The 22,512-nt window shown below is 33.5% G+C and overlaps 3 protein-coding genes across 9 annotated transcripts in view; 2 read left to right on the top strand and 1 right to left on the bottom strand.

The window, feature by feature from the left end:
- LOC108735175 (LIM/homeobox protein Awh) overlaps window positions 1-5,019 on the top strand; it is a 112,917-nt gene extending 107,898 nt beyond the window's left edge. Inside the window, exons 3-6 of the mRNA XM_025977444.1 lie at window positions 1,402-1,619; window positions 2,365-2,604; window positions 2,720-2,839; window positions 4,846-5,019. Of these exons, the coding sequence (XP_025833229.1) occupies window positions 1,402-1,619; window positions 2,365-2,604; window positions 2,720-2,839; window positions 4,846-4,910 (643 nt within the window). The 3' untranslated portion in view covers window positions 4,911-5,019. The remainder of the gene's footprint in view (window positions 1-1,401; window positions 1,620-2,364; window positions 2,605-2,719; window positions 2,840-4,845) is intronic.
- Window positions 5,020-13,094: 8,075 nt separating this feature from the next.
- LOC108735193 (zinc finger protein on ecdysone puffs) lies at window positions 13,095-18,473 on the bottom strand. Of its 5 annotated transcripts, none has more exons than XM_018467030.1 (10): window positions 18,366-18,473; window positions 17,958-17,985; window positions 17,630-17,873; window positions 17,283-17,348; window positions 16,305-16,684; window positions 14,572-15,205; window positions 14,413-14,518; window positions 13,906-14,189; window positions 13,560-13,795; window positions 13,095-13,457 (listed from the first exon to the last, which is right to left on the bottom strand). In XM_018467030.1, exons 2-10 carry the CDS (start codon window positions 17,975-17,977, stop codon window positions 13,343-13,345), a joined length of 2,085 nt encoding a protein of 694 aa, XP_018322532.1. In that variant the 5' UTR covers window positions 17,978-17,985; window positions 18,366-18,473; the 3' UTR covers window positions 13,095-13,342. The 5 variants fall into 5 exon arrangements, with proteins under 5 accessions (XP_018322532.1, XP_018322536.1, XP_018322535.1 ...); XM_018467034.1 differs by having other exon boundaries at window positions 13,095-13,445; XM_018467033.1 differs by having other exon boundaries at window positions 13,560-13,792.
- A 2,170-nt stretch (window positions 18,474-20,643) lies between these two features.
- On the top strand, window positions 20,644-21,706 carry LOC108735183 (macrophage migration inhibitory factor homolog). 3 transcript variants are annotated; one of them, XM_018467014.2, is made up of 4 exons: window positions 20,644-21,011; window positions 21,089-21,261; window positions 21,370-21,461; window positions 21,590-21,706. In XM_018467014.2, the coding sequence occupies exons 1-3, from the start codon at window positions 20,904-20,906 to the stop codon at window positions 21,449-21,451; spliced, it is 363 nt and encodes a 120-aa protein (XP_018322516.1). In that variant the 5' UTR covers window positions 20,644-20,903; the 3' UTR covers window positions 21,452-21,461; window positions 21,590-21,706. The 3 variants fall into 3 exon arrangements, with proteins under 3 accessions (XP_018322516.1, XP_018322517.1, XP_018322515.1); XM_018467015.2 differs by having other exon boundaries at window positions 21,576-21,706; XM_018467013.2 differs by having other exon boundaries at window positions 21,370-21,706.
- Window positions 21,707-22,512: the final 806 nt, after the last annotated feature.

Here is a 22,512-nt window from a genome sequence, read left to right as displayed (position 1 = left end):
AATAATAGCAACGATTCACATAAGGTCGTCAGTCCTAAGACTGGTTGGACACGCACCTCCACTCTTTTCTATGACCTGTATATAATTATATTTTGTACCAGCACACATTGCTCTGTTAGCGGCTGACTTACAACAATTATTGTTTAATGTTGGGTTGTTCACAAAAATTCATCCAAACATTTGAACTTAATTTATTTTAATAATAATTTTACTTTAATTTAAATTACACGTATAATTTAAACATTGCAAAATGTTCCTATTTTTTTGTAGTAAATAAAAAAGTTTAAGTTCATATTATTATTATTTTCCCAATAATCACAGAGACAAAATTATTTGATTGAAACTAGGACAACCCACATCCTTAACTATTTGAACAAAGGCTTTCACGACCTCAATCCATAGTAGAATAAAAATTCTGTCCAGAATAGTTCACTTAGACCATGGCCCTATAGCCCGAATATTTATTCTATTAATCTAGGTCTACCTCTTCCCTTCCTAACTTCCGTTTCTGCCTCTAATATGTCTCTGACCAGACCTTCATGGCTAGGAAGGTGTCTTTTAACCCATATCGCCTATTAAATTGATTTCGTCCATCAATTTTTCGAGATCATAATAAATATGCAACATCACATTATGATTTAATCTTGGTTGGCCCGTCGTTAAATGAATTCAATTTTTAAGTTGTTTTATAGTGTTGAAAAACTTATGGTTCACTCGTGCTCAAAGAATCGAGAATTATCATAAAAAGACGAACGAATTTATCAATATGTTGGTTATTGTGGTAGTATGGTAGAAGGTAGATGCAATAACGTATACCATTAGTGGAAAACAGTGTAACGTTTTCTTTTTATATAATTCAATGCATTGACGCTTTCCCTAACCGAGACATCAAAAGGATATCGTAAAGGAGATTTCAACGATGTCCAGAAATTGTTTATAATGTATAGATACATCAAGTAAATTTATAATGTATTTATTCATATACAATTCCAAAATCCAAACTGCTCTTTACGCTTATTAGGCGCTGAACATATTTGGACCATAATTGGGATTTTATTAAAAAGGATATCGAAATTTAGAAGTCCCCCAGGACTAGAAGTCCGAAGCGGCCCCTTTTCCTTTACCCCCAGTGTTACTCCGCCACTGCTCATTAAATCTCCATACTACACCAGACTGTTTTTATTAATTTTTATTATATGTCGATTTTTCTGAATATTTGTCTCGAGTTTTCTGCTAAAATCAATTTAGTAAGCAAGAGATTTTCTGAATGAGAACTGCAGAATTGGTATATCTAACGTTATATAAATGTATGTATGCTATATTCAGCAAACAATTCGATTTTCCAAGTTTCAATCAGTCGAGCGTAAACTTCTGGTAACAAGATCACGTTTTCCTTTTCAGAAGTTTCGGAGCAAAGTGTTCAGTTTGTGCGAGGGGGATTTCCTCGAGCGATTGGGTACGAAAGGCGCGAGAACACGTCTATCATTTAGCCTGTTTCGCCTGTGCGGCGTGTCATCGACAGCTTTCCACAGGAGAGGAATTTGCCCTTCACGAAGATAGGGTCTTGTGCAAGGCACACTATCTGGAAACCCTAGATGGAGGCACCACCTCGTCGGATGGTACGAAACTTTTGCTATTCTAATCTCAAACAGTACACGGCTGCTTTTTTAATTAGAAGATTTGCAAATCAATGTCCAATCGTTTGCCTATAAAATTCTTCTACATCTTTTCGGATTATGTCACATATTCAAAAATAGTATCGAACGTATACTTCGTTTAGTTTCTCTAGCGATGTGACCTTCAGTTTGACCGGCGCAAAGTAGAAAAGAACAGCACTAGGCCTGAAAAGAAAGGAGACAACTCTCGGCCAAACTCTTAACCGGTGAGGAGCGTATAATCCGTACAGTACTGCACGGAAAAATTGACCATTTTATCCACTACAATTGCATTGCTCAAATGTGCTGTTATTGGTACCATTTACTACTGAAAATATCAACGAGATGTTTATTTATATTTGAAGACATATTAAAGGCTTTATTGCTTGTTTTCGACTCGCACTATTATTCATGATTGAACAAAACTTTTGGCAGGTACTTTATGAAAAAGTGTGTTTAATGAACAAGTGTCGAGAGTATAATGAGCTTTTTTCTCCCTACCTGCGATTTTGCCAGCGCGCATCCAAGATATTGGAAGGGGCACATCGCTAGAGAAAGTAAATGAAGTATACCTATCTCTTATAATTTATGGTATATAGTGAGATTTTGCTCTGCTTCTGCAATGCTTTTTTCAATTCTATCAAAGTTAGTTCACAATTAATGGGCTTGGAAGATAATCTTTTTATATGGTGGTTTTATTGCTTTACAGATGGTTGTGATGCTGATGGATTTCACAAGAATAAGGCCAAAAGAGTGCGGACGACTTTTACCGAAGAGCAGTTGCAAGTTCTGCAGGCAAATTTTCAATTGGATTCAAATCCTGATGGTCAAGACTTAGAACGAATTGCTCAAATCACAGGACTTAGCAAAAGAGTGACCCAAGTTTGGTTTCAAAATTCTCGGGCGCGACAAAAGAAACATATGCACAATGGCAAAGTAAAGACCCAAAGTAAGCAGATAACAAGTAACATCTAATAATATATCTGACTTAAAAATTTATCAGTATCATTAATATAGACGCATAACTTTTAAATGGTGATTTATTTATTCTTCCTTTATTTCAGTGCATAACAATAATAGCAACGATTCAAATGGTTTCGGCCGACACCATATAAATCTTCACTTGACGTATTCGTTTCAACAACAAAATTCCAAAACTACCCCGCCTCTTTTTTCCCACCCTGGTGAGTTTGTTTTTTCTAATCACTTATATCGTAAATAATGTTTTCAAATAGATATTTTTACTGAAACAGTGATGCAATGTGTGATAAGACGTAGTGGTGACAAACAAAACCAATGCTGCGATATTTATAAAAATTGAAAAGACAACAATACCATAAAGTTTAAAGAAAATTTGAAATTTTCCGTAAATTGGACGTAAATTTGTAAGTCGTCTAATAATATATATATATTCTTTTATAAAGACTGGCTAATATGATCTTTTTGAAATATAACAAGTTAAAAATATTTGTTTATAAAATTTTAACGTACAAATTTAACAAAATTATCTTGTAGTATTATTATTTTATCGAATTTAAAATTCTTCATTATATGAGTGAAGTCCGTTTACTTATAGAAAGGTGCACCATGCCTGATCGATTTGCGTGAATTGTTCCAGTGGGAGTAAAGTTATTTACAACATCAAAGGCTTTGATCGGAATAAAAAAGCTAGAAACACACAATCAACTTTAATAGAGAAAAGTATCATAAGAGTGTCTTCAATTGTCTTGATACTATAAAAAGGTACAAAACGGCCCCTCTAGAGTAAAATAAATAAATGCAATAAAGTCATAGCCACTGAAAAAAAATCACAGGAAGCCAGATCAGAGCAATACAGTGGCTGCTGCATTATTAGTATGTTGTTTTTGACCACCAATTTGTGCACAAGCAACGATGTGTGAGCAAAGGCGTTATCATGGTGCAAAAGCCTATTTTTGTTCTTCCACAAATCTGGGCAAGAACTCATGATGCACCACGCTCCAGAAATCGAAGAAAAATGTAAGCAAAACCTTCACATTCGACCTAACTTCGCGCTTTTTTCGGTCTTGGCTAGTGCGGCAGCTTCCATTGGGATGATTGAGCTTTGGTTTCTACCTCATAACCATGAACCCATGATTCGTCACCAGTTATGACCTTCTGTCCAACAGCTCCTTAGCAATGTTAATGCGATGCAGTTTTTGGTCGAAATTGAGCAATTTTGGTACCAATTTCTGGACAACCCATCTCATGCCCAAACTATTGGAAAAATCGAATGACAGAACCCAATCGATATGTTTAGGTTCTCAGCAACTTCTAACGGTGATTTGACGATTAGTCAATACCATTTTCTTTACTTCACCAGTGTTTTCGTCTATGTTGACGTGCTAGGGTGTCCGGCACGCTCATCATCGTTCACATCTTCTCGGTCGTCTGAGAACATTTTGTACCACTGACAAAGGTTGCCTCGGTCCAAGGTAGCTTCACCATATGTCACAATCAACATTCGGAATACGTCCGCGCACTCAATTTTTTTTTTCACACAAAATTTGATACAGATTCTTTGATCCATTTTTTGGAATGGGAAAAAGTCGGAGACGAGCCGTGCAAGCAGAGCAGCTATCAAAAATTAACTGAACATTCAACATGGCTGAACTTGTCGGTATAAGTGAGGGACATAAGTACCAATATAACGCCACAAAAAAATCGAAAATCGAATGGACATAACCCAGGGAAATTCAAAATTCGCGATACTTTTTGAACAGACCTTGTACACAGTCGGCCATTAGTCTAACTCTGCGCTGTTGGATTAACATCTGACTGCAAACCGTCGACCATATTCGGCTGTTCCCTCCGCCTACGACTGATATTCGTTTGTGCTCATCGTTCATGATGTACCTTTCTCTAAGTGAACGGATTATAACTCCGAGGACGCTTTAAATGCTTAACTGATGACCGGTGACAAAATATTTGCATGTAAAGCTGGTTTTGTTATAGCATAGAGGGATACAATAGGTCTTAATTTTTTAAAAAAAGGGCAGAATGTACTTTATAATTTTTTATTAACAGCATATATATACCACCAGCGATTGCACAGAACTTTCAATTTTATGAAGTACCTATTTAAACAAAAAGTAATATAAACAAATGTCAACATTAAATTAATAAACAGATAATTCTATTAGCTTGCACTCTAAATAAAATTTAATTCCAGATTCTTCACTAGACGAATTATCCCAAGAATCGTCGTCGATGCACTGTATGCAAAGTGAAGTATAAACTTAAAGACGACACGAGACGAAGGTGAAGAGAAAATTAGGAATTCATGTATTGGCAATTTCCAATATACAAAGTGATTTTTACTGTACTAGTTACTAATATAAATGATATCCTGTTATGTTTTACCTATTTATTTCTACAATTGTAAAATATATTATTATATAAAAACGATTTAGAGTTATTATCGATATTAAATACGTGTTAAAATTTCACGTTGAATAAGTATTCTGTACAGTATGTGTACTTAAAATAAAGCTATTCATGTAAGAAGTTGTTTCATTTTTTAATTTAAATAAATGATAAACCATATTGTTAATTTTTTTCTCATCACCACCATCAAAATATATAAATACAAATATGTATTTATATGAGTTATAATAAATAAAATGCAAATTTCAGGGCATGTCTTCTTATCGTTAGCAAGAAAAAATTGAATATGGAATTCGAAGGAAAACACTTTTTAGGTAAGGAAAAATAATAGTAGGTAAAAGTGAAATTCACTTTCAGATTCCTAATAAATACATATTTAAAAGCAAACCCATTAGTTCTTCTAATTTTTTTATTATCTTTTATAAGGTAAATATCTTACAGGGAAAATTCTCATTAGTCTACAATAATTTTTGTATTTTTGAAAAATTTGAGCATTTTTCTACACTTCATTTACTTTCTCTAGCGATGTGCCCCTTCTAATGTCTTGGATGCGCGCTGGCAAAATCGTAGGTAGGGAGAAAAAAGCTCATTATACTCTCGACTCTGGTTCATTAAACAAACTTTTTCATACAGTACCTGCCAAAAGTTTCGTTCAATCATGAATGGTGGTGCGAGTCGAAAACAAGCGTTAAGGCCTTTAATATGTCTTCAAATATAAAGAAACATCTCGTTGATATTTTCAGTAGTAATTGGTACCAATAACAGCACATTTGAGCAATGCAATTGTAGTGGATAAAATGGTCAATTTTTCCGTGCAGTGCTGTACGGATTATACGCTCCTCACCGGTTAAGAGTTTGGCCGAGAGTTGTCTCCTTTCTTTTCTGGCCTAGTGCTGTTCTTTTCTACTTTACGCCGGTCAAACTAAGGTCACATCGTTACAGAAACTAAACGAAGTATATTTGACGTTAAATTTTTTGAAGAATACGACATTGATTTCAACAACCCGTAAAGCCTAATTAGCTGAGAAGCATCTTTTAAAAACAATCCTGGTATTATACTCTATTAACAAACTTACCCCAAAAACGAAAAATTGACAAAATGTAACATATTTTCAAAAATGGTTGTCTATATTTTTGGTATCATTGAATATTCTACAATGATTCTGCGGTTCTACCCCACTATTTCTCAATGACAAAAGATTTGCTAAAAAGGTGAATGAGAATAAATCTATAAATACAGCAGAACAATGCGTTATATTTTAAAAAACTACATTTAGAATTAGGTTATCCGAACTGAACCACAACACGGTTGCTTGTGTCGGATTTAAGACATCATTTATAGGTACCTGAAAAAGACCGCTTTTAATGAGTCCCTATGATGTTATTAGGTTTTAAAACTTTGTCTGTCGTAAGACGTAAGCAATGAGCGCTCAATACACCACAGAAAAAGAGAATCAACCCAAACTCTAGAAACTAGAGATAAGAGTAGAAACTACATAGGGACGCGTAATGTACATCGCGAGCGCAGTATAAAGATTCTATACAGTAGGTTCACTTCCCAGCCACGCCCGTACATCACTCTTCTGCCGACGCTTATGAGTTCCCCGCTAAGCAGGGGCTGGATTGTACAGAGTGTCATCGTAAGGTCACAGTACACATACGTTTTATATCTAAACACTTCGGTAACGCTATTGAACCGTCCTCGTATATGGCAGTTCAGCGCACATAAACCCTGACAGATCAAAGGAACCTACCGAGCTTGCAGGAGGTGATAGGGAAGTATAAAACATTAATATTAAGTAAATGTTTGTATGTCCGAATGTTTACCATTTTAAGGAAAAATGTAATTGAAAGTACAGGTAAATTCAATTTCGGCCCTGGTAGAGAAATACGGCCCGCAACGCTGCACTCAATCAGCTGGTGGTTACCAGCATCAGTGTGGTATTTGTTTCGTATTTTTTAGCTCTTGTATAGATTATTTGTAAGATTAGATTAAGTGTGAATCATGATGTTTATGTTAACAGCCAAACTCTAGTAGCCGTTTATTCTTTTAACGTTTAAACCTTGTATGAGGCAATCAATGTACAGTTCAGTAAACTAATTCAGCAATACAACATCAATATTAGTGCAGATCAGTCAATGTAGAACAGTTGATAATGAGAAATGATACGTATTTGCGGGTTTCAACCGTATCGCGTCTGTATTAGGGACGAAACCCGCAATTTTAAAGAAGACAATCCTCAAAATAGTACACGCAAAACAACAGCGAATGTTCGCTCCTGTCATGTGACAGTGTCGCAAATTTTAAAGAAACAGTTGCTGTAACCTTATCATTTGCAGAGAGTGCAAGCCTTGCTCGATGATTTCGAAAGAAAAGTGTTACATAGCCTAATTTTTTCCATATTAGGATGTTGCTTACACACAAATTTGATTTACGCGCAACGAATTTTCACAATAATCATTGTTCGTGTCACCCACAATTTTCTGCCGATTTCAATCATTTTTCCGGCATAATTATAGCCGCCTCGAAACAGAACTTTCAACACATGAGTGATCGAGAGATTTGTTGACAATTGAAAAGCCCTGTGTACGATAAGAAAAGCTACGCACGGATCGCAATCTCATGTGGATTAATAATGATTTTAACCGAGTCGCCAGATTTCTCATATTTCTTCACAACTATAGGTTACAATAGGGTTTAACTAAAACCTACCATCAACTTCTTGTGCACCTCAAAATCTTCCAACAACAGTCGTTATTAATCCTTTTTGGATCTTCAAATTTACAAGTATGGATTTCCCTATATGCAGCTCAAAAGATCAAAAGATTCTTTCGGATTTAGATTTTAGTTTTGTCTACTTAGAGGATATCTTCATCCCCTCTCTTAATTTACTTTCGAAAACATTTCCAGAGATTCCACGAATATGCCGTTACTATTAATACATCTCACTGTAAGTACATTTGACAACTGTTCAGTGTTATCTATTTAAGAGATTTCAGCGGTTTGAAATCATTACCAGACTGAGGATTTCAAATCATGTATAAATTCAGTCTCTCGCTTAATATTACTGAAAATCATACTGCTTATTTTTATTTATTTCCAAAGCGAACCGCAACCCCCATACGCTCACCGATAAGGATTCTAAATTAAAAATTAACCTATTCCATGAACCAAATTTGTTATTCCTATATTTGAAAACACGTTGTTGATTTATCCTATCCCACCCAGACAAGACTAACTACAGATACTTCTAATGCAACCTTCGACGTTATTTTTCAGCAACTCCGGGAGGCTAGTGGGATTTTCTATTTATTTTGACTTTGTACTTACAATTCAATGTTTTTACAGTATTTACTGATCAGTAGCCTATACATATTTTCAGCGATCTATGAAATAGTCGAAGATCCCAGAATCGCCAGACATTACTTATGTTCTGCGTAACAAAATAGGTGGGATAGAGTAATGTTAGTATGTACTTTGAACGTATGCGTACTTGCTAACTTAGACCGTGGTCCAATTTGCAGATATAAGGTGCTAAAGATACGTAAAAACATTTCCCGCTTTTCTTAAAGTGGTTACTTTTACATAATGTTTCACAGAATACTGTTAAAAATTAATAATAAACACTGCCACACACTGAGTCTTCATTTTTAAATATGATACTTAGGGAGCTATTTCAATACTTTTTATAAGTGTCCTGACCATTTGTAAGGGTCAAACAACCCCGAGACACAATTAAAATGTCGCTGTATGTATAAGCGTAAGCGCACTAATTAGGTACATGAGATTATAACACAGCGACATTTTAATTCCGTCTGGGGAATGTTTGGTCTGGCTAATACTTACAAAAAGTATTGAAATAGTTCTCTACGTATTAAATGTAAAAATGAAGACTCAGACTATAAATAAAATTACGATCCTTTCACGAACTTTGAAGCATTTGGCAGAAATTACCGTCAGTGGAAAGGGTTTGATAGTATTGATTGTTAATTTTTAACAATATTCTGTGAAACATTATGTAAAAGCCATCACCACAAGAAAAATAAGCGATGTTTTTACGTACCTTTAGCACCTACAAACTGACCGTCGGCTCAAATTAGCTGGAATACATACGTCAAAGTACTCTATCCCATATATTGTACAACTCAGAAAATAAATAATGTTTAGCAGCTCTGGAATCTTGCCCGATAATGTTCACCTTGCCAAAAAAAACAACTTGATCAGCACTGATTTAAATTTTGTGACCAAAAGTTTTACCCAAACATGTATCCTTTTGGTTCCTTGAGTATGTATTAGGGTTGTGACGGTTATCCTCATCCAAATCTTCAGTTGCGGCTGATCCACAAGAATCCGCATCCTCGTCATGATTTATTTGTATGTCTTTTCTCACTCTCGCGATACTGAGAAAACAAACTTTTATGCCGCTGTTTTACCGATAACAGTAACTGTAGAAAAAGTAAGTAACGTATATATTACTGTGCCTGATGTATTGTTGTCAATACCACTTCCATTTTATTTAAAGCTATCTCTAACTCCTCCTTGTTAGATGCTAATACTGCTACATCATCTGCAAATCTAAGCATATACACTAATCTTTTGGCCTTCTATATCTATCCCTACAGCAATAATGTGCTTAATGATGTTGACCGCGTCTTCGAAGTATAGATTAAGAAGTAGCAATGACAATGTGCATCCCTGTTTGACTCCCTTCCTAATATATACGTTGCCGCTCCAACTTTATCACTGCCTGTTGCTCTTTTTACAAACTAAGTATCACTCTTCTATCTCTGTAACTCGTCCCTACATTTTTAAGTATATTTAACGTTTTATCCCATTTAACATAGTCAAAAGCTTTTTCTTAATCTGCAAATCCTATGTACGCACTCTTTCCTTTTTCTATCGATTTCTTTATTGTTACCCGTAAAGCTAGAATGGCCTACCGGGCTCCTCTATTTCTTCTGAACCGAAATTGACCTTCCCCTAATAGTTCTTTCGTCCTTTTTTCTATCCTCCTCTGTACAATTCTAGATAAGATTTTTGACGCATGGGAGATTAAGCTAATTTTTCTGAACAAAACAAATACGCAGGACTAAACGAAAAACTATTTTTTGTATATGAAATTTTCTGTTTGCTTTACTAGATTTTAACTCCAAAAATATAAAAAAGGAAACTGTTTTCCACTGTTTGAAAAGAGGGATCTACAAGAATGTCCTCAGAGGTTTTTTCGATATTCATTACTTCCTTCAAGTACCCTGTACTATTTCATTCCCTAAAAGGTCGAACTTTAAATTCAACAATTTTCAATGGAAAATTTAAAAATTATGTATGGAAAATTGAAGCGTATCGAATGAATAATCCCATATTATACCTAAAGCTTTTGATTCGTTACTATTGTTAAATTGATATGATTGACGAGCATTATTTGCACAAATTTGTTTTTTTCTGCAATTTGAGGACCATTTGNCATTTCAGCAATACCTCGAAACGGAGCCATCCATAAATTACGTCACACAAATTTTATGATTTTTAAACCTCTCCCCCCGTTTTTGCCACAAGTAGTCACATTTGTAAAACCCCCTCCCCCCTGATGTTACGCCGCATATTTTTCTACTTTATATTTAAAAATAATTAAGTTAAGACAGTCAGATTAGTGGTGCATAAAGCTAAAGGTGCCAGGTTCGATTCTCGGCGAGGGTGTTACAGCAGCAGCAAGTTTTCCTTATTAATTTGAGGTAATTTGTAGTAGGTGAAAATTGAATTAGTTTCACATTAATGCTTGAATATAAGTAAATGTTAACCGTCATTAAAAGCTTCTTAAAGTGCTTCATTTAAATTAAAACAGCAGATTAAATTTTTTTTTATATTCATTAAAAATTATTTTTAATCAAATTAACATAAAGTCAAATATATAGGTTATCACTTTCTTTATTGCAAGTCAAAAGACAAAATTAGTTTTATGTCAGTAGATAAAGAACTTTTTGCCTTGTCTAGTCCCCATGTGTGCTCACACTGATGGTGCACATTACTGTGTATACGCCCTGTGCCTTTTTACCAATTATAATTCGAAATTTGATACAATGTATCTAAATGTGTATTTAAAAGAGTCAGTTTAAATTCGGTAACATTTCTTTTTAGTGATTTAAATCACAATAAGGCCGTAATACAATTCCTTGTCGATGATAGTAATTTAAAAGATATCACACATATAAATTAGAGATTTTATGTTGTTTAATGAACTTAAGTCGAAAAAATTGCAATCAAAAACTGGGTAATCACGGACGTTAGTAGTTTTAAATAATACGTTGCGCGTTGAGATTTGTATTGATTGAGCTATATATTTTTGCGTCAGTTTTATGAAGACGAGTTTCCGCGACATTAAAAGTCATTAAGCGGTTTTACGATTGCGAGAAACAGGTACTGCCGACTATAATTTGCAAGCAATAAATTTCAATGACATATGCAATCGAAAAATGTAGCAAAATTATATGGCTCCTACAATCTCATAAAAATATTAATAATGAATATCGCAACTTGTATAAATAATAAATACCTACCTACATCTGTCTAATAATCAAAGTACCTTTCCGATGCTTTTGATCTGAACAATATGGCGAATTTATTAATAAACACAGGCGAAATTTAAATATACCCTAAGGGATTTATCTTTTTTTCTATATCAAAAGATAATCTCCAGACAAATAGTAAGTTTCGCTCATCGTTACCTATGTAAAAAAGTGTGTATATTATTCATACTATGAAATTTTTTATTCTTAATTCACTGAAAATGATTAAATTGAAGTTAATATTTAAATTAATATGTACATATGTATATTCCTTCTTAAAGAATCTTTCGCAGTATATCAATGATTAGAATTAATATTGTAGTCAATTTAATACCTGTGTATTTTAAGAACCGCTCATATTTTCTTTTCCCATAAATAATTACATGCGATATACACATCTTTAAATCGTTTGAGAAACTACGAATGAATATCATCTTTCATTGATAATTTCAAAAATTAAAACTACGAAAGAATTAAAAAAGATCCCATATTTCTTTCGTAGATCAAAATTTCATATTCATTCGATTTTTTAAATACTAATAGTTACATCATTTATGTATATAAACACTTCACCAAATCGTGGGAAAAAAACGGGAAAATTAAAAATAATCTAACATTTCCATGACTTTTGAAATTAGGAGCTGTGCAAGTGCACATTTGTTCATTTATATATAAATAACAAAACTCATTCAAAATTTGAAGTATTTCAAAGTAACAAGAGCATGCAGCGCTACCTATTGAGAAATTTATTATATGTCACATTATTTTGTAGGGTCCCTATTATTATGAAGTTCATAGTCATCTACAGGAAATAGCTAAAAATAGTACTCGACTATTCAGTTACTAATTTTATTAATTACGTATAGGTATTTCATTTAAAATTGAAATAGAGTATGTGTTCTATTGCTCACTGCTTATGAACACTCAAAGAATTAGTGTTTCTACTCTAGGACAATTAGAAATTACATAAAAACGATTTCTCATAAAATGTAAGCTATTTAATATTATCTTATAAATGTCCATTAAAATTCTTGTAAAAAAAAATTAAATTATATTTTTAGTGACAAATGCTCTTACACAATACCATCTACATAAGTTCATCTTTATATTACTTAGTACTTAGTACAATTAGGCGTACAAGTTCGTTATCAGTTACCTTAAATTTTGTTTCATACGAATTCAACACAAAAAGATATATTATTCCATTTCATACAAAGTTGACAACTTTCAGTATAAATGGAAGTGGCCAATAGTTGAAATTATTAATTTAGTTAAATTTTCAAACCTCGTAACATGCTTAGTTTTCCTAAAACGTCTAATGTACTACATGAACAACTATTAAAATTTCCTGTTTTTGACTTTTACTTGTTATTTTTTTTGTCATTCATTATGTATACATTCAGCTTATTACACATTTGATAACCGATTTCATATGCATGAATACGTATATTTAAAAGTATTGAAGCACGATTAATACAAACCACATTTATTAATTACTATTTCCTTACATATTACACAGCAAACAATTACTCTAACAATAATTAATAGCAGTTAAGTATAGTATGCTTTCAATTTAAAATAAAAAATAACTTTAACCTAAACTGTAATATTATCATAAACTTAATACAGAACATGTGATTTATACTCGATCGTACTGCCTATATGAGTAAAATGACCCTTATATAGGCGACTTCAATAATGAATGCATTACTATTCCTCTAAGAATTTTCGGATCCATTTTTATTTTCTCCCTCTTCCTTGGTTTTTGCAATAGTTTCTTCTTCCGTTTCTTTTTTGCCACCTTCTTCTCCATTCTTCTCACTATATTTGAACCTAATATGTAAAAATTATCTTTTTAAATAATCATTACTGATTAAAAGCTTTCTCTGTTTAATTAAATTAAAATTTAATGATTATGTAAGAGAAGCAAATTACCTGTCATAACGACCGTTCACGTCATCCTCTTCGTCTGAACTTTTATTTCCGGATTCAGCCTCCCTTAGAATGTCTCCAAGGTCCTTGTCTACATCCGCCCATAACTTATCTTCGCCTTCTTCTTCTTCAACCAGGGAACAGTCTTTGTCTTTTTTCTCTTCTTCCTTACATTCCTTTACCTTCTTTTGTTCACTTGAAGCCTTTTCTGTAGTATCCTCTTCATCACCCTCCTTCTGCTCAGAGTAAAAAAATGAAACATATTTATCATGCCATGTGTACCTAATTTTAATTATTTCTTATCTTTTTGTGTAGATAAATAATTAATGTAATTCTTTTAATCATTTACCTTTTTCTCACGGTTCTCCTTCTCGGCCGTTTCTTTTCTTTGTAATTTTTCAGCCCGATTCTGTATTTCTTTGTCCTCCTTGTACCTTATATATTTTTGCATATGAATGCGTTGTCGACAATGTTTTGAAAACATTGTTTCAACTTCTACTTCGGCCACTCGAGGTAAATACATCTTACACAGTTCACAATAATGAACCTCTACCTTGCTTATGTGCTCGATACCTACGTTTATCTTCTCTTTCGCTTTTCCTTCCGGTTCCTTTTTGCCTTCAGGTGTCTCTTCTTCAATAGTTAAGAAAGATCATTAGTTTCTATTTTACTTTATTACAAAATGCATGCTAAATCATATAATCAATACAGAAAAAAATATCCAATTCTCCTAAATGTACAGTAACAAATAAATTGCTACTAACATTCTCAATACAAAAAAAAAAGAACAGGTGATAAAAAGGCAACAGAGACAATAAACTAATTTTATTTTACTGCTGTTACGTTAAACACTCACCATCTAATTCTCCCACGGAATCGATCGTCATGAAATTTTCTAAATCATCTTCATTGTCTGACTCATTCTCCGTTTTTTCCCCATTCATTTCAGTGCGTGCTTTACGCTGTTAAAATAATAATTTTAATTCAAAAATAAAATAACTTATTAAATACATGCCTTGATATGATCTATTGAACAGAGATGGGTCTCAAAAGCAATGGGACTTTTGAAGGTAATGTGACAAGTCTTGCAATAGGGCATCAAGAACTTCTTCATACTCTTATGCGAATCGGATGCTTGGTGAGTCGCTTTTGGTAGTTTGTAGTTTAACTTACAAAGGGGGCAAAAGTTAGTACGGGGAGCCAAATCATCTGCGTTTTTCTCTAATTCCCTTTGCGTATTCCTTTGAGCTAATCGCATTCTTGCCAAAATTGATTTTTGCTTATTTGCAACTCTTCTCATAGCTAAAACATGCTTGCTGCTTGTTAAATGTAAAGTGTACTTTCCAAACGTAATGCAACGTATGTTGCAATGAGGACAAATGAGTTTGATAAACTCTTTGCGTCGAGGAGATAATGATGTTTGTTTATCGTCTCCATCAGAAGCAGTACCATCGATTTTCTTTTCCTTGTCACTTTTTGCATCTTCTTTCTTTGGACTTTTTTCTGACGCTCCAGTTTTGTTAGGTTCGTCCTCGGTTTCTGATTTTTCATCATCTGTTTTTTCTTTCTTCATTTCCTTGTCCAAATCTTTAGGAGAGAGAGCGCGATCTCTTTCGCGAGCGCGACGACGTGCGATTGCTATTTTAATCCTGTTCAGAACCAGAATAGGATTTATCAAAATTTATGCATAATATTCTCTAAGCTACATAGTTATTTACAATTAGCAAAATTAAGTGTCAAATTTAAACTGTTATTTTGTCTGATAATCAACAAAAAAAATATTTTTATAAATTAAAACTAGTACACATAGAATTAACACGATTTTAATCTCAAATATGACTTTAAAATATATTGCTGAAATAAAATCGTACAGGGAGAAGTTGAATCATTTACATCAAAGGTTTTATTTAACTATCAGTTAGCTAATTGTAAATATCTAAACAATAAAAACATTCATACGATATAATTCTTATTCGGTACAATTTAATATACTGACAATGATAATTGATCAAATTATCAGTGGTTTAGATAAAACTTCTCAAAACCATCCAGTTGTCATATCTATGTGTCCAACAACCCTTCACAACACTTGCATCTACATTATTTCTTCCATCCAAAGATTGTACATTTTTATAAGGTGCTTTTCTGTAGTTTGTGTTATCTAAAGACATTTAAAGATAGTTTCCCCCTTTTAATATATTTCTCTCTGATACATTAAATTGTTACATTTCTATAATTACCATTTTTAGAAAGACAGTAAACCCAATATGCTTAATCCAGATGTTTATATTTTATAAAACAAATATGGTATGGTCGCAATTTACCAATCATTACACACCCAAATTCGAATTTTAATAACATTTATTCTCATCTTTTTAGAGTAATTTCACAACTGTGTCAAGGTCGTTAAGCTGTGAAAAATCGAAGTATTCGTAGCGCCTTTATGCTTAGATCTTGTTGAAAAGACGACTAGCGCAGAATATAAAACATTTCAGCTCAAGTGTAATTGTATTTTGGGTATGAACAGGACATAATTCGATCAACAATGTCTCAGTTAATCTGCCAGTTCAAATTCGAATATATTACCAACTCACCGGAAATACTTGATAAGGCCAATACCATCTCTTGTATCATTATTTACTCTTAACATATCAAGTATCAATCAAACCATACCTTAGGGTCCTGCACTTTTCTTTGGTAATTATTTCTCTGCAATTATTATAAATAACAGGTCGTGCGTCTATTTACCTCCTCATTTTATTAATTCTCAATTTCCGCGCGAATTCGGACGATCGTGTGAGTCTCCTGCGCAGGCCTCCGCCACCATATCCTCCGTTATCAAGCATGCGACGACTGCGCGGTCCGCCGCGCAGACGCGTGCCACGCGATCCCCGCGAGCTCAGACGGTCACCACCGCCGCCACCTCGATAAGAGCCACGCGGGGTGCTGCTGGGCACTGGGGGCTTACGGAAACTGTCTCGGTTGTGTGAAAATGAAGGAACATGCCGGTCTCTTTCACGAGAAAAGCTCCGGCGCTCAGGATATCCGCCGCCCCCCGGACGTCTTACGCTTCCATAGCTATCCCCTCCACCTCCGAATCCGTCGTGACTTCGATGAGAACTTGACGTCTGAACAACAAGCAATAACAACAATACATAATCATTCTTATTATTGTTTTTGTGGCAATGAATATATCGGGGAGGGAACCGTCAGGCTTCACACCTATATGGAGTCCCCTACTTCCCTGCACATTTAAGAAGTAGAAAAATAATCATTAAACATTTTATTCGCTACCTTTTTTCAGTATCAAGCCAAAAGAGGCCACTTTTTGCAACATATTACCTTACATAAACGGATAATTTTAGTCGGAGAATATCTCAATGTTTTTTTTCTTATTTTCTCAAACAATTCGATAGTAATAAATGGTAATAAATTTCTTCAACATGGTTTTACAACTTTTAGTTTTAATATTTTCATATTGACGTAGAATGGTTTGCAAGGTATCATTTTCCATAAAATTTGATCTAATTATAACAGTACAATACAAGTGATTCAATCTACTCTTGGAAACAGTAAATGTACTGTGTATTTAATATACCAAACCTTTTCTTTGGTTTATTGCTTATCTAAATGCTTTTCTGTTGGGTTGTCTTGTTGCTACTTTTTTCTCATCATTATTGGTAGGTATTTCTGTAAAAGAAAATTATTCTAAGTGAATCGACTTACCTCAGGTCTCATTCTTTTTCGCTCTGGCGAACGATGATCACGACTGGAATAACTCTGATTGGGTTCCTGTTAATAACATAGTGATACAATTGCAGGTAATATGTACATATGAATTAATATGTGGTAAATATAACGTCTTAATTGAATAAAATTTCAATGTTTGTACACCTATAAAACTAATTGAAATTTATTATGTTTAAATTAAATTAAATAGAAGTACAGTTTATTTTATGTCTCATTCGACGCCTATCCACAAATTAATCATGTGAACAGGTAACACAGAGACAAAATTCACATAGGTACATATATAATTTGTTTAAAAAATAAAATTATTATCATACACTCACCATGCGATAAGATTTGTGATAATCTTCATGTCTTGAACCTGAATAACGTTCAGAGGGTCTAAAATCAAAAGAGCTTGAGAATGAGTTAGAAAATCGACCCCCACTTCCGCCCCCAGGGCCGCCTCTTGAAGATCCATAACCTGAGCGGCTTCTGTCTGATCCACCCCATGGAGAACGACCTGAACCACCTCGATATGACATACTAAAACCCCGGCCACGCGTCATAGCTACGGCCTGACTGAAACTAAAGAAAAAAAATGTATTCAAAAATTCATTTAACTCAATCAGTACTTCATTTTCTGTGTTTGAGACAGTTGCACTACCTCACCTAGGTTTGTAGTAACTCATCCGTATTACTGCAATAAAAATCAATGTTATAACAATTAATTACAAGTCAAGCTAATATATTCAATTTCGAAGGGTTTGTCGACAGCGTGGTCTAAATATGAATATGGTCTACGTATGAATAAAAACACCCAAGTTACTTATTTTAATAAATACTTATGTGTCTGTTTGAGTCAATCACTATTTTTTTTAAATAAAAGTAGCAAGTGAAATTAAATGCATAGGTACGTTACAAAATTTTTACAAATAAACGGTGAACCGCCAGCTTCCTATTTTAAAATGGCTGACTACTATTGAGAGAAATAATTGATAATTTGCTTGCTTCAACTGACACAAATGTTTGCAAAAAAAACATATACTAATGATATTTTAAACAAATTGCAAGACTTACCGAACGGCTACTTAATACAGAATAATTTCCCTCAATTATCCCTTTTGATATATTTAACACAAAATTCACAATTGCACACGGCTAACAAAAATGGTATACGCCCATAGATAATAGATATACAAAGGGTACACCATAGACGTAAATAAGATTTGAACCATAGCTAAGATTTGGACCATATTAGCAGTCATGTGAACTGACACTCTATATAAACAAAGCGCTTATTTAAACTTTACCTATAAATTGTACGTCGTTTGCGAGTTGTAAATATGTATGTAGTTTACTTGTACATCAATAGTTTTATTAAAAAAAGGAAAATTTGTTTGGAGTGCTGAAAGAAATTCAATGTCAATTTATTTAAAAACTATTCAAGCTCATATTATTTAGTTGACGCCAAAAAATTGCGCGTCATTTGTACTAGAAGATTGAGCTATTTTGGTAAGCGAAATTTATCTTAACGTTAATTAATGTAAATAACAGTTCAATTAAATTTCATTGGTATTAGTAATATACGTGCCCAAATGGAAACTATAAGTTCACACCACAGATTGGAAATTATAAATCTTTAATCTGTGGGTAGATCCGGACGTAGTCGAAATACGTACGAATTGTTCCGATTATAAATTTTTAACCTTATCATATTTATGGATTAACCACTACTTTTAACACTTTGTAGTACAAAGTTTGTACGCATTTCGTATGTATTTGTAATTGCCCTTAACACAAAAGATAAAAACAGCAAATTGGAATCTGGCACCCGATATAAATAATACTTTGATTTAAACTTTACAAATAAATTNATGTCCTCAGAGGTTTTTTCGATATTCATTACTTCCTTCAAGTACCCTGTACTATTTCATTCCCTAAAAGGTCGAACTTTAAATTCAACAATTTTCAATGGAAAATTTAAAAATTATGTATGGAAAATTGAAGCGTATCGAATGAATAATCCCATATTATACCTAAAGCTTTTGATTCGTTACTATTGTTAAATTGATATGATTGACGAGCATTATTTGCACAAATTTGTTTTTTTCTGCAATTTGAGGACCATTTGTGCAATTCAAAACCACCCGATTCTAAAATTTTCGAAACATCTCTTTGACGCTCTACTAATTCATCAACCGGGTCTGACCCAATAAGCAAATCGTCGACATAAAAATCATTGTCTATAATAACCCCACCATCCTTATAATGTAATCAATCAAAAAGAAAGCAGCTGCTACTGTATTTAATTTATGAGTTTTTATTTTCTGTTCAATCAATTCCTACAAATTGCGTTTCATTACTAAAACGTGTTAATAAATTTGTTGAGATGTTATCATTTTTATTTAAAATAAGATTACGTTCCAAAATCCACCCCATTTTAAACAATTCCCAGAAAGCATTTGCCCCTAATAGAACATCAATTTTGCAGCTTACATTATATTTCGGGTCGACTAATTGAATATTTGTAGGAATTTCTAATTCTCTTAAGTTGAAAGATCTTACAAGATACAGGTAACGAGGCTATAATTGTATCTAAAATTAAGCATTGAGTATTAGAGTATTACCACTACAATTGTTAATGCGCGAATTGATTTTAAGAGTTATTTCCAACTCTACGTTAAATAGGGATTGACTATCATCAGAAATTATTAAATTAGGGAAAGGAAATCAAGGAAAGCCATGTGTAATGAGTATTTCGATGAATATTAGATGCCTTTATGGTAACTGCGGATAAGTCTTACGAATTATTTGAAGAAAGACATGCTAAAGTGAATGAATGAACATTAACAATTCTACTAAGTACTTTCGAAAGAAAACGAAATATTCGTATTTGTATCCACGGCCTCATTCTCATCCGCATCCGCAAATCTAGAATTTAAGTCATCCGCACTCTCATCCACATCTGCAAATTTAGTCTCACTAAAGTTCGCTCCACATCCGCTAAACTACATCCGTTACAATCATAGAGATAATAGAATAGAGTAGGAAAGTCCCACGTATCCCTGTAAATGGCTTTTCTTTATTTTAAAAGACACTCAGCTATCGAGTAGTATCGGATTCCCAAGGAAAAAATCCTCGGACCTACCGGCTAAAACCTCCTTCTCTTCAGCCAATGTAAGTAGCGGTGGGACAGAATGAAGAATACTAGGACTCCCTTTACCCTATCTGATTTTATTTAATGGTGCTTCTGTTTTAAGATATCATGTCCGATGAAATTGACTATTTTATTCCATTATCTCCATGGCTATAACCGTGCAGTGTACTATGATTGCTTATTTAGACACTGCCATCTACCGCGGTACAGTTGAACTACTGTTTGCTTTCATTCTACATTCTACAACGTTAAAAAATAATTTCGTTAAAAAACAGAGTTCCAATACAAATGTGCAGTTGCTATAATTAACGACATTAATTATTTTTGTCGATTTTATATAACTGTGTTATTAATAACATTTTGACCCGTTGAATCTGTAAGCTATCGGGAGTATTTAGATAGACATAACCCCAATTTTTTTTCTCTGTGCGCGGTTATTCCACAGTAATTTCATCAAAATGCCTTACTTTAGACTTGAGACAAATGTTCCACAAGATAAAATACCAGCCGATCTTTCTAAGAAGCTATGTGAAGTGGTATCCAAATCTTTGGGCAAACCTATAAGTGTATGTATTTTACTCTTATGCTTAAGAGTAAGTACTTTATATTGTAATACTAATTAGGTATGTCTTATTAATTGCAGTATTGTGTCGCATCTGTTACTGGTGGTGTAAATTTAAGTTGGGGTGGAACTAGTAATCCTGCGGCTCAAGCAACATTGATGAGTATTGGAGCATTAGGAACAGAAGAAAACAAAAAACATTCTAAAGCTCTTTTCGAGATTGTAAATAAGGAGCTTAACATCTCACCTGAGAAGTAAGTAGTAAACTTTTATTTTCTCTTAAACATTCTTTATCAAATTAGTAATATGGTTTATGAGTTAAGAGTGGTAGAATAGGCACAATGTCTTTAATTCTTTTATAGAATGTACATTCATTTTATAAATGCCCCAACATCAGTAGTTGGTTACAATGGAACAACTTTCCATGATATTTTTGGGGCCTAATTATGGCAATGTGAGTAATATTTCTTCAGTTTTTGAAATATTTAAAAAAAATGTAAAATGTATGAAATGTATAAAATTGACAACTTAGGAACATAATTTTGTTTAGCATAACACTATTAAGTAGTGTGTTTATTACAGGAAGAAATAATTCAATGATGAATGGCATATCTAGCCATAAAACAGTAACCATTATTGTTGTACTGTACATGTAAATTTGTACATATATCTTTAAAATAAAAATATGCAGATAAAGAATTTAGCAGCTAAATTGCAGAATCCTATAATTCCCCACACACATACCGTCACCCTTTCATAGTCGACCTTTAGTCGACATTGTATCAATTGAACACTTATCAAAAGGAAGTATATACTGCCAAATGTTCAGACGTCTAAATATCTATCGCTTTGGCTTTATCATTTAAGTTCTGATGCTTCATATCATTTTATCCAGATTTTATTGATGTCTTTTGTTTACATTTACTTATTTCACAGTGCCACGCATATGTGCGGTGTGCGACTTACAGTAGCGCCAGGACATCAAGAATTATTATCGACAATCAAAACAAGAAAAGAATTACCCATATTCGTCATAACAATTTTAGAAAACGCGGACATGTTTCACTCACTGACTCTTGTGAGCATTCTCAACGCAAAATTGTCTTGCCATTTATTCTTTTATAGATAAACGGTCTTGCGTTGAGAATGCTCACAAGTGTCTACCTTTTTTAAAATTGTTTAGGTTAACTTGGGGTATTTCTTTTCTTGCTTTTATTATTTCCATCACCACAGTTTCTTATCTATTTCAAACGTTACTGTAAGATTCGTCTATTTCATTTCAGCAATACCTCGAAACGGAGCCATCCATAAATTACGTCACACAAATTTTATGATTTTTAAACCTCTCCCCCCGTTTTTGCCACAAGTAGTCACATTTGTAAAACCCCCTCCCCCCTGATGTTACGCCGCATATTTTTCTACTTTATATTTAAAAATAATTAAGTTAAGACAGTCAGATTAGTGGTGCATAAAGCTAAAGGTGCCAGGTTCAGCATTTGCCCCTA

Source organism: Agrilus planipennis, unplaced genomic scaffold (assembly GCF_000699045.2).
Source record: "Agrilus planipennis isolate EAB-ADULT unplaced genomic scaffold, Apla_2.0 scaffold27, whole genome shotgun sequence".
Taxonomy (NCBI): Eukaryota; Metazoa; Arthropoda; class Insecta; order Coleoptera; family Buprestidae; genus Agrilus; species Agrilus planipennis.
The sequence above is the reverse complement of the archived record's forward strand: the minus strand, read 5'-3'. Positions and strand labels throughout refer to the sequence as shown.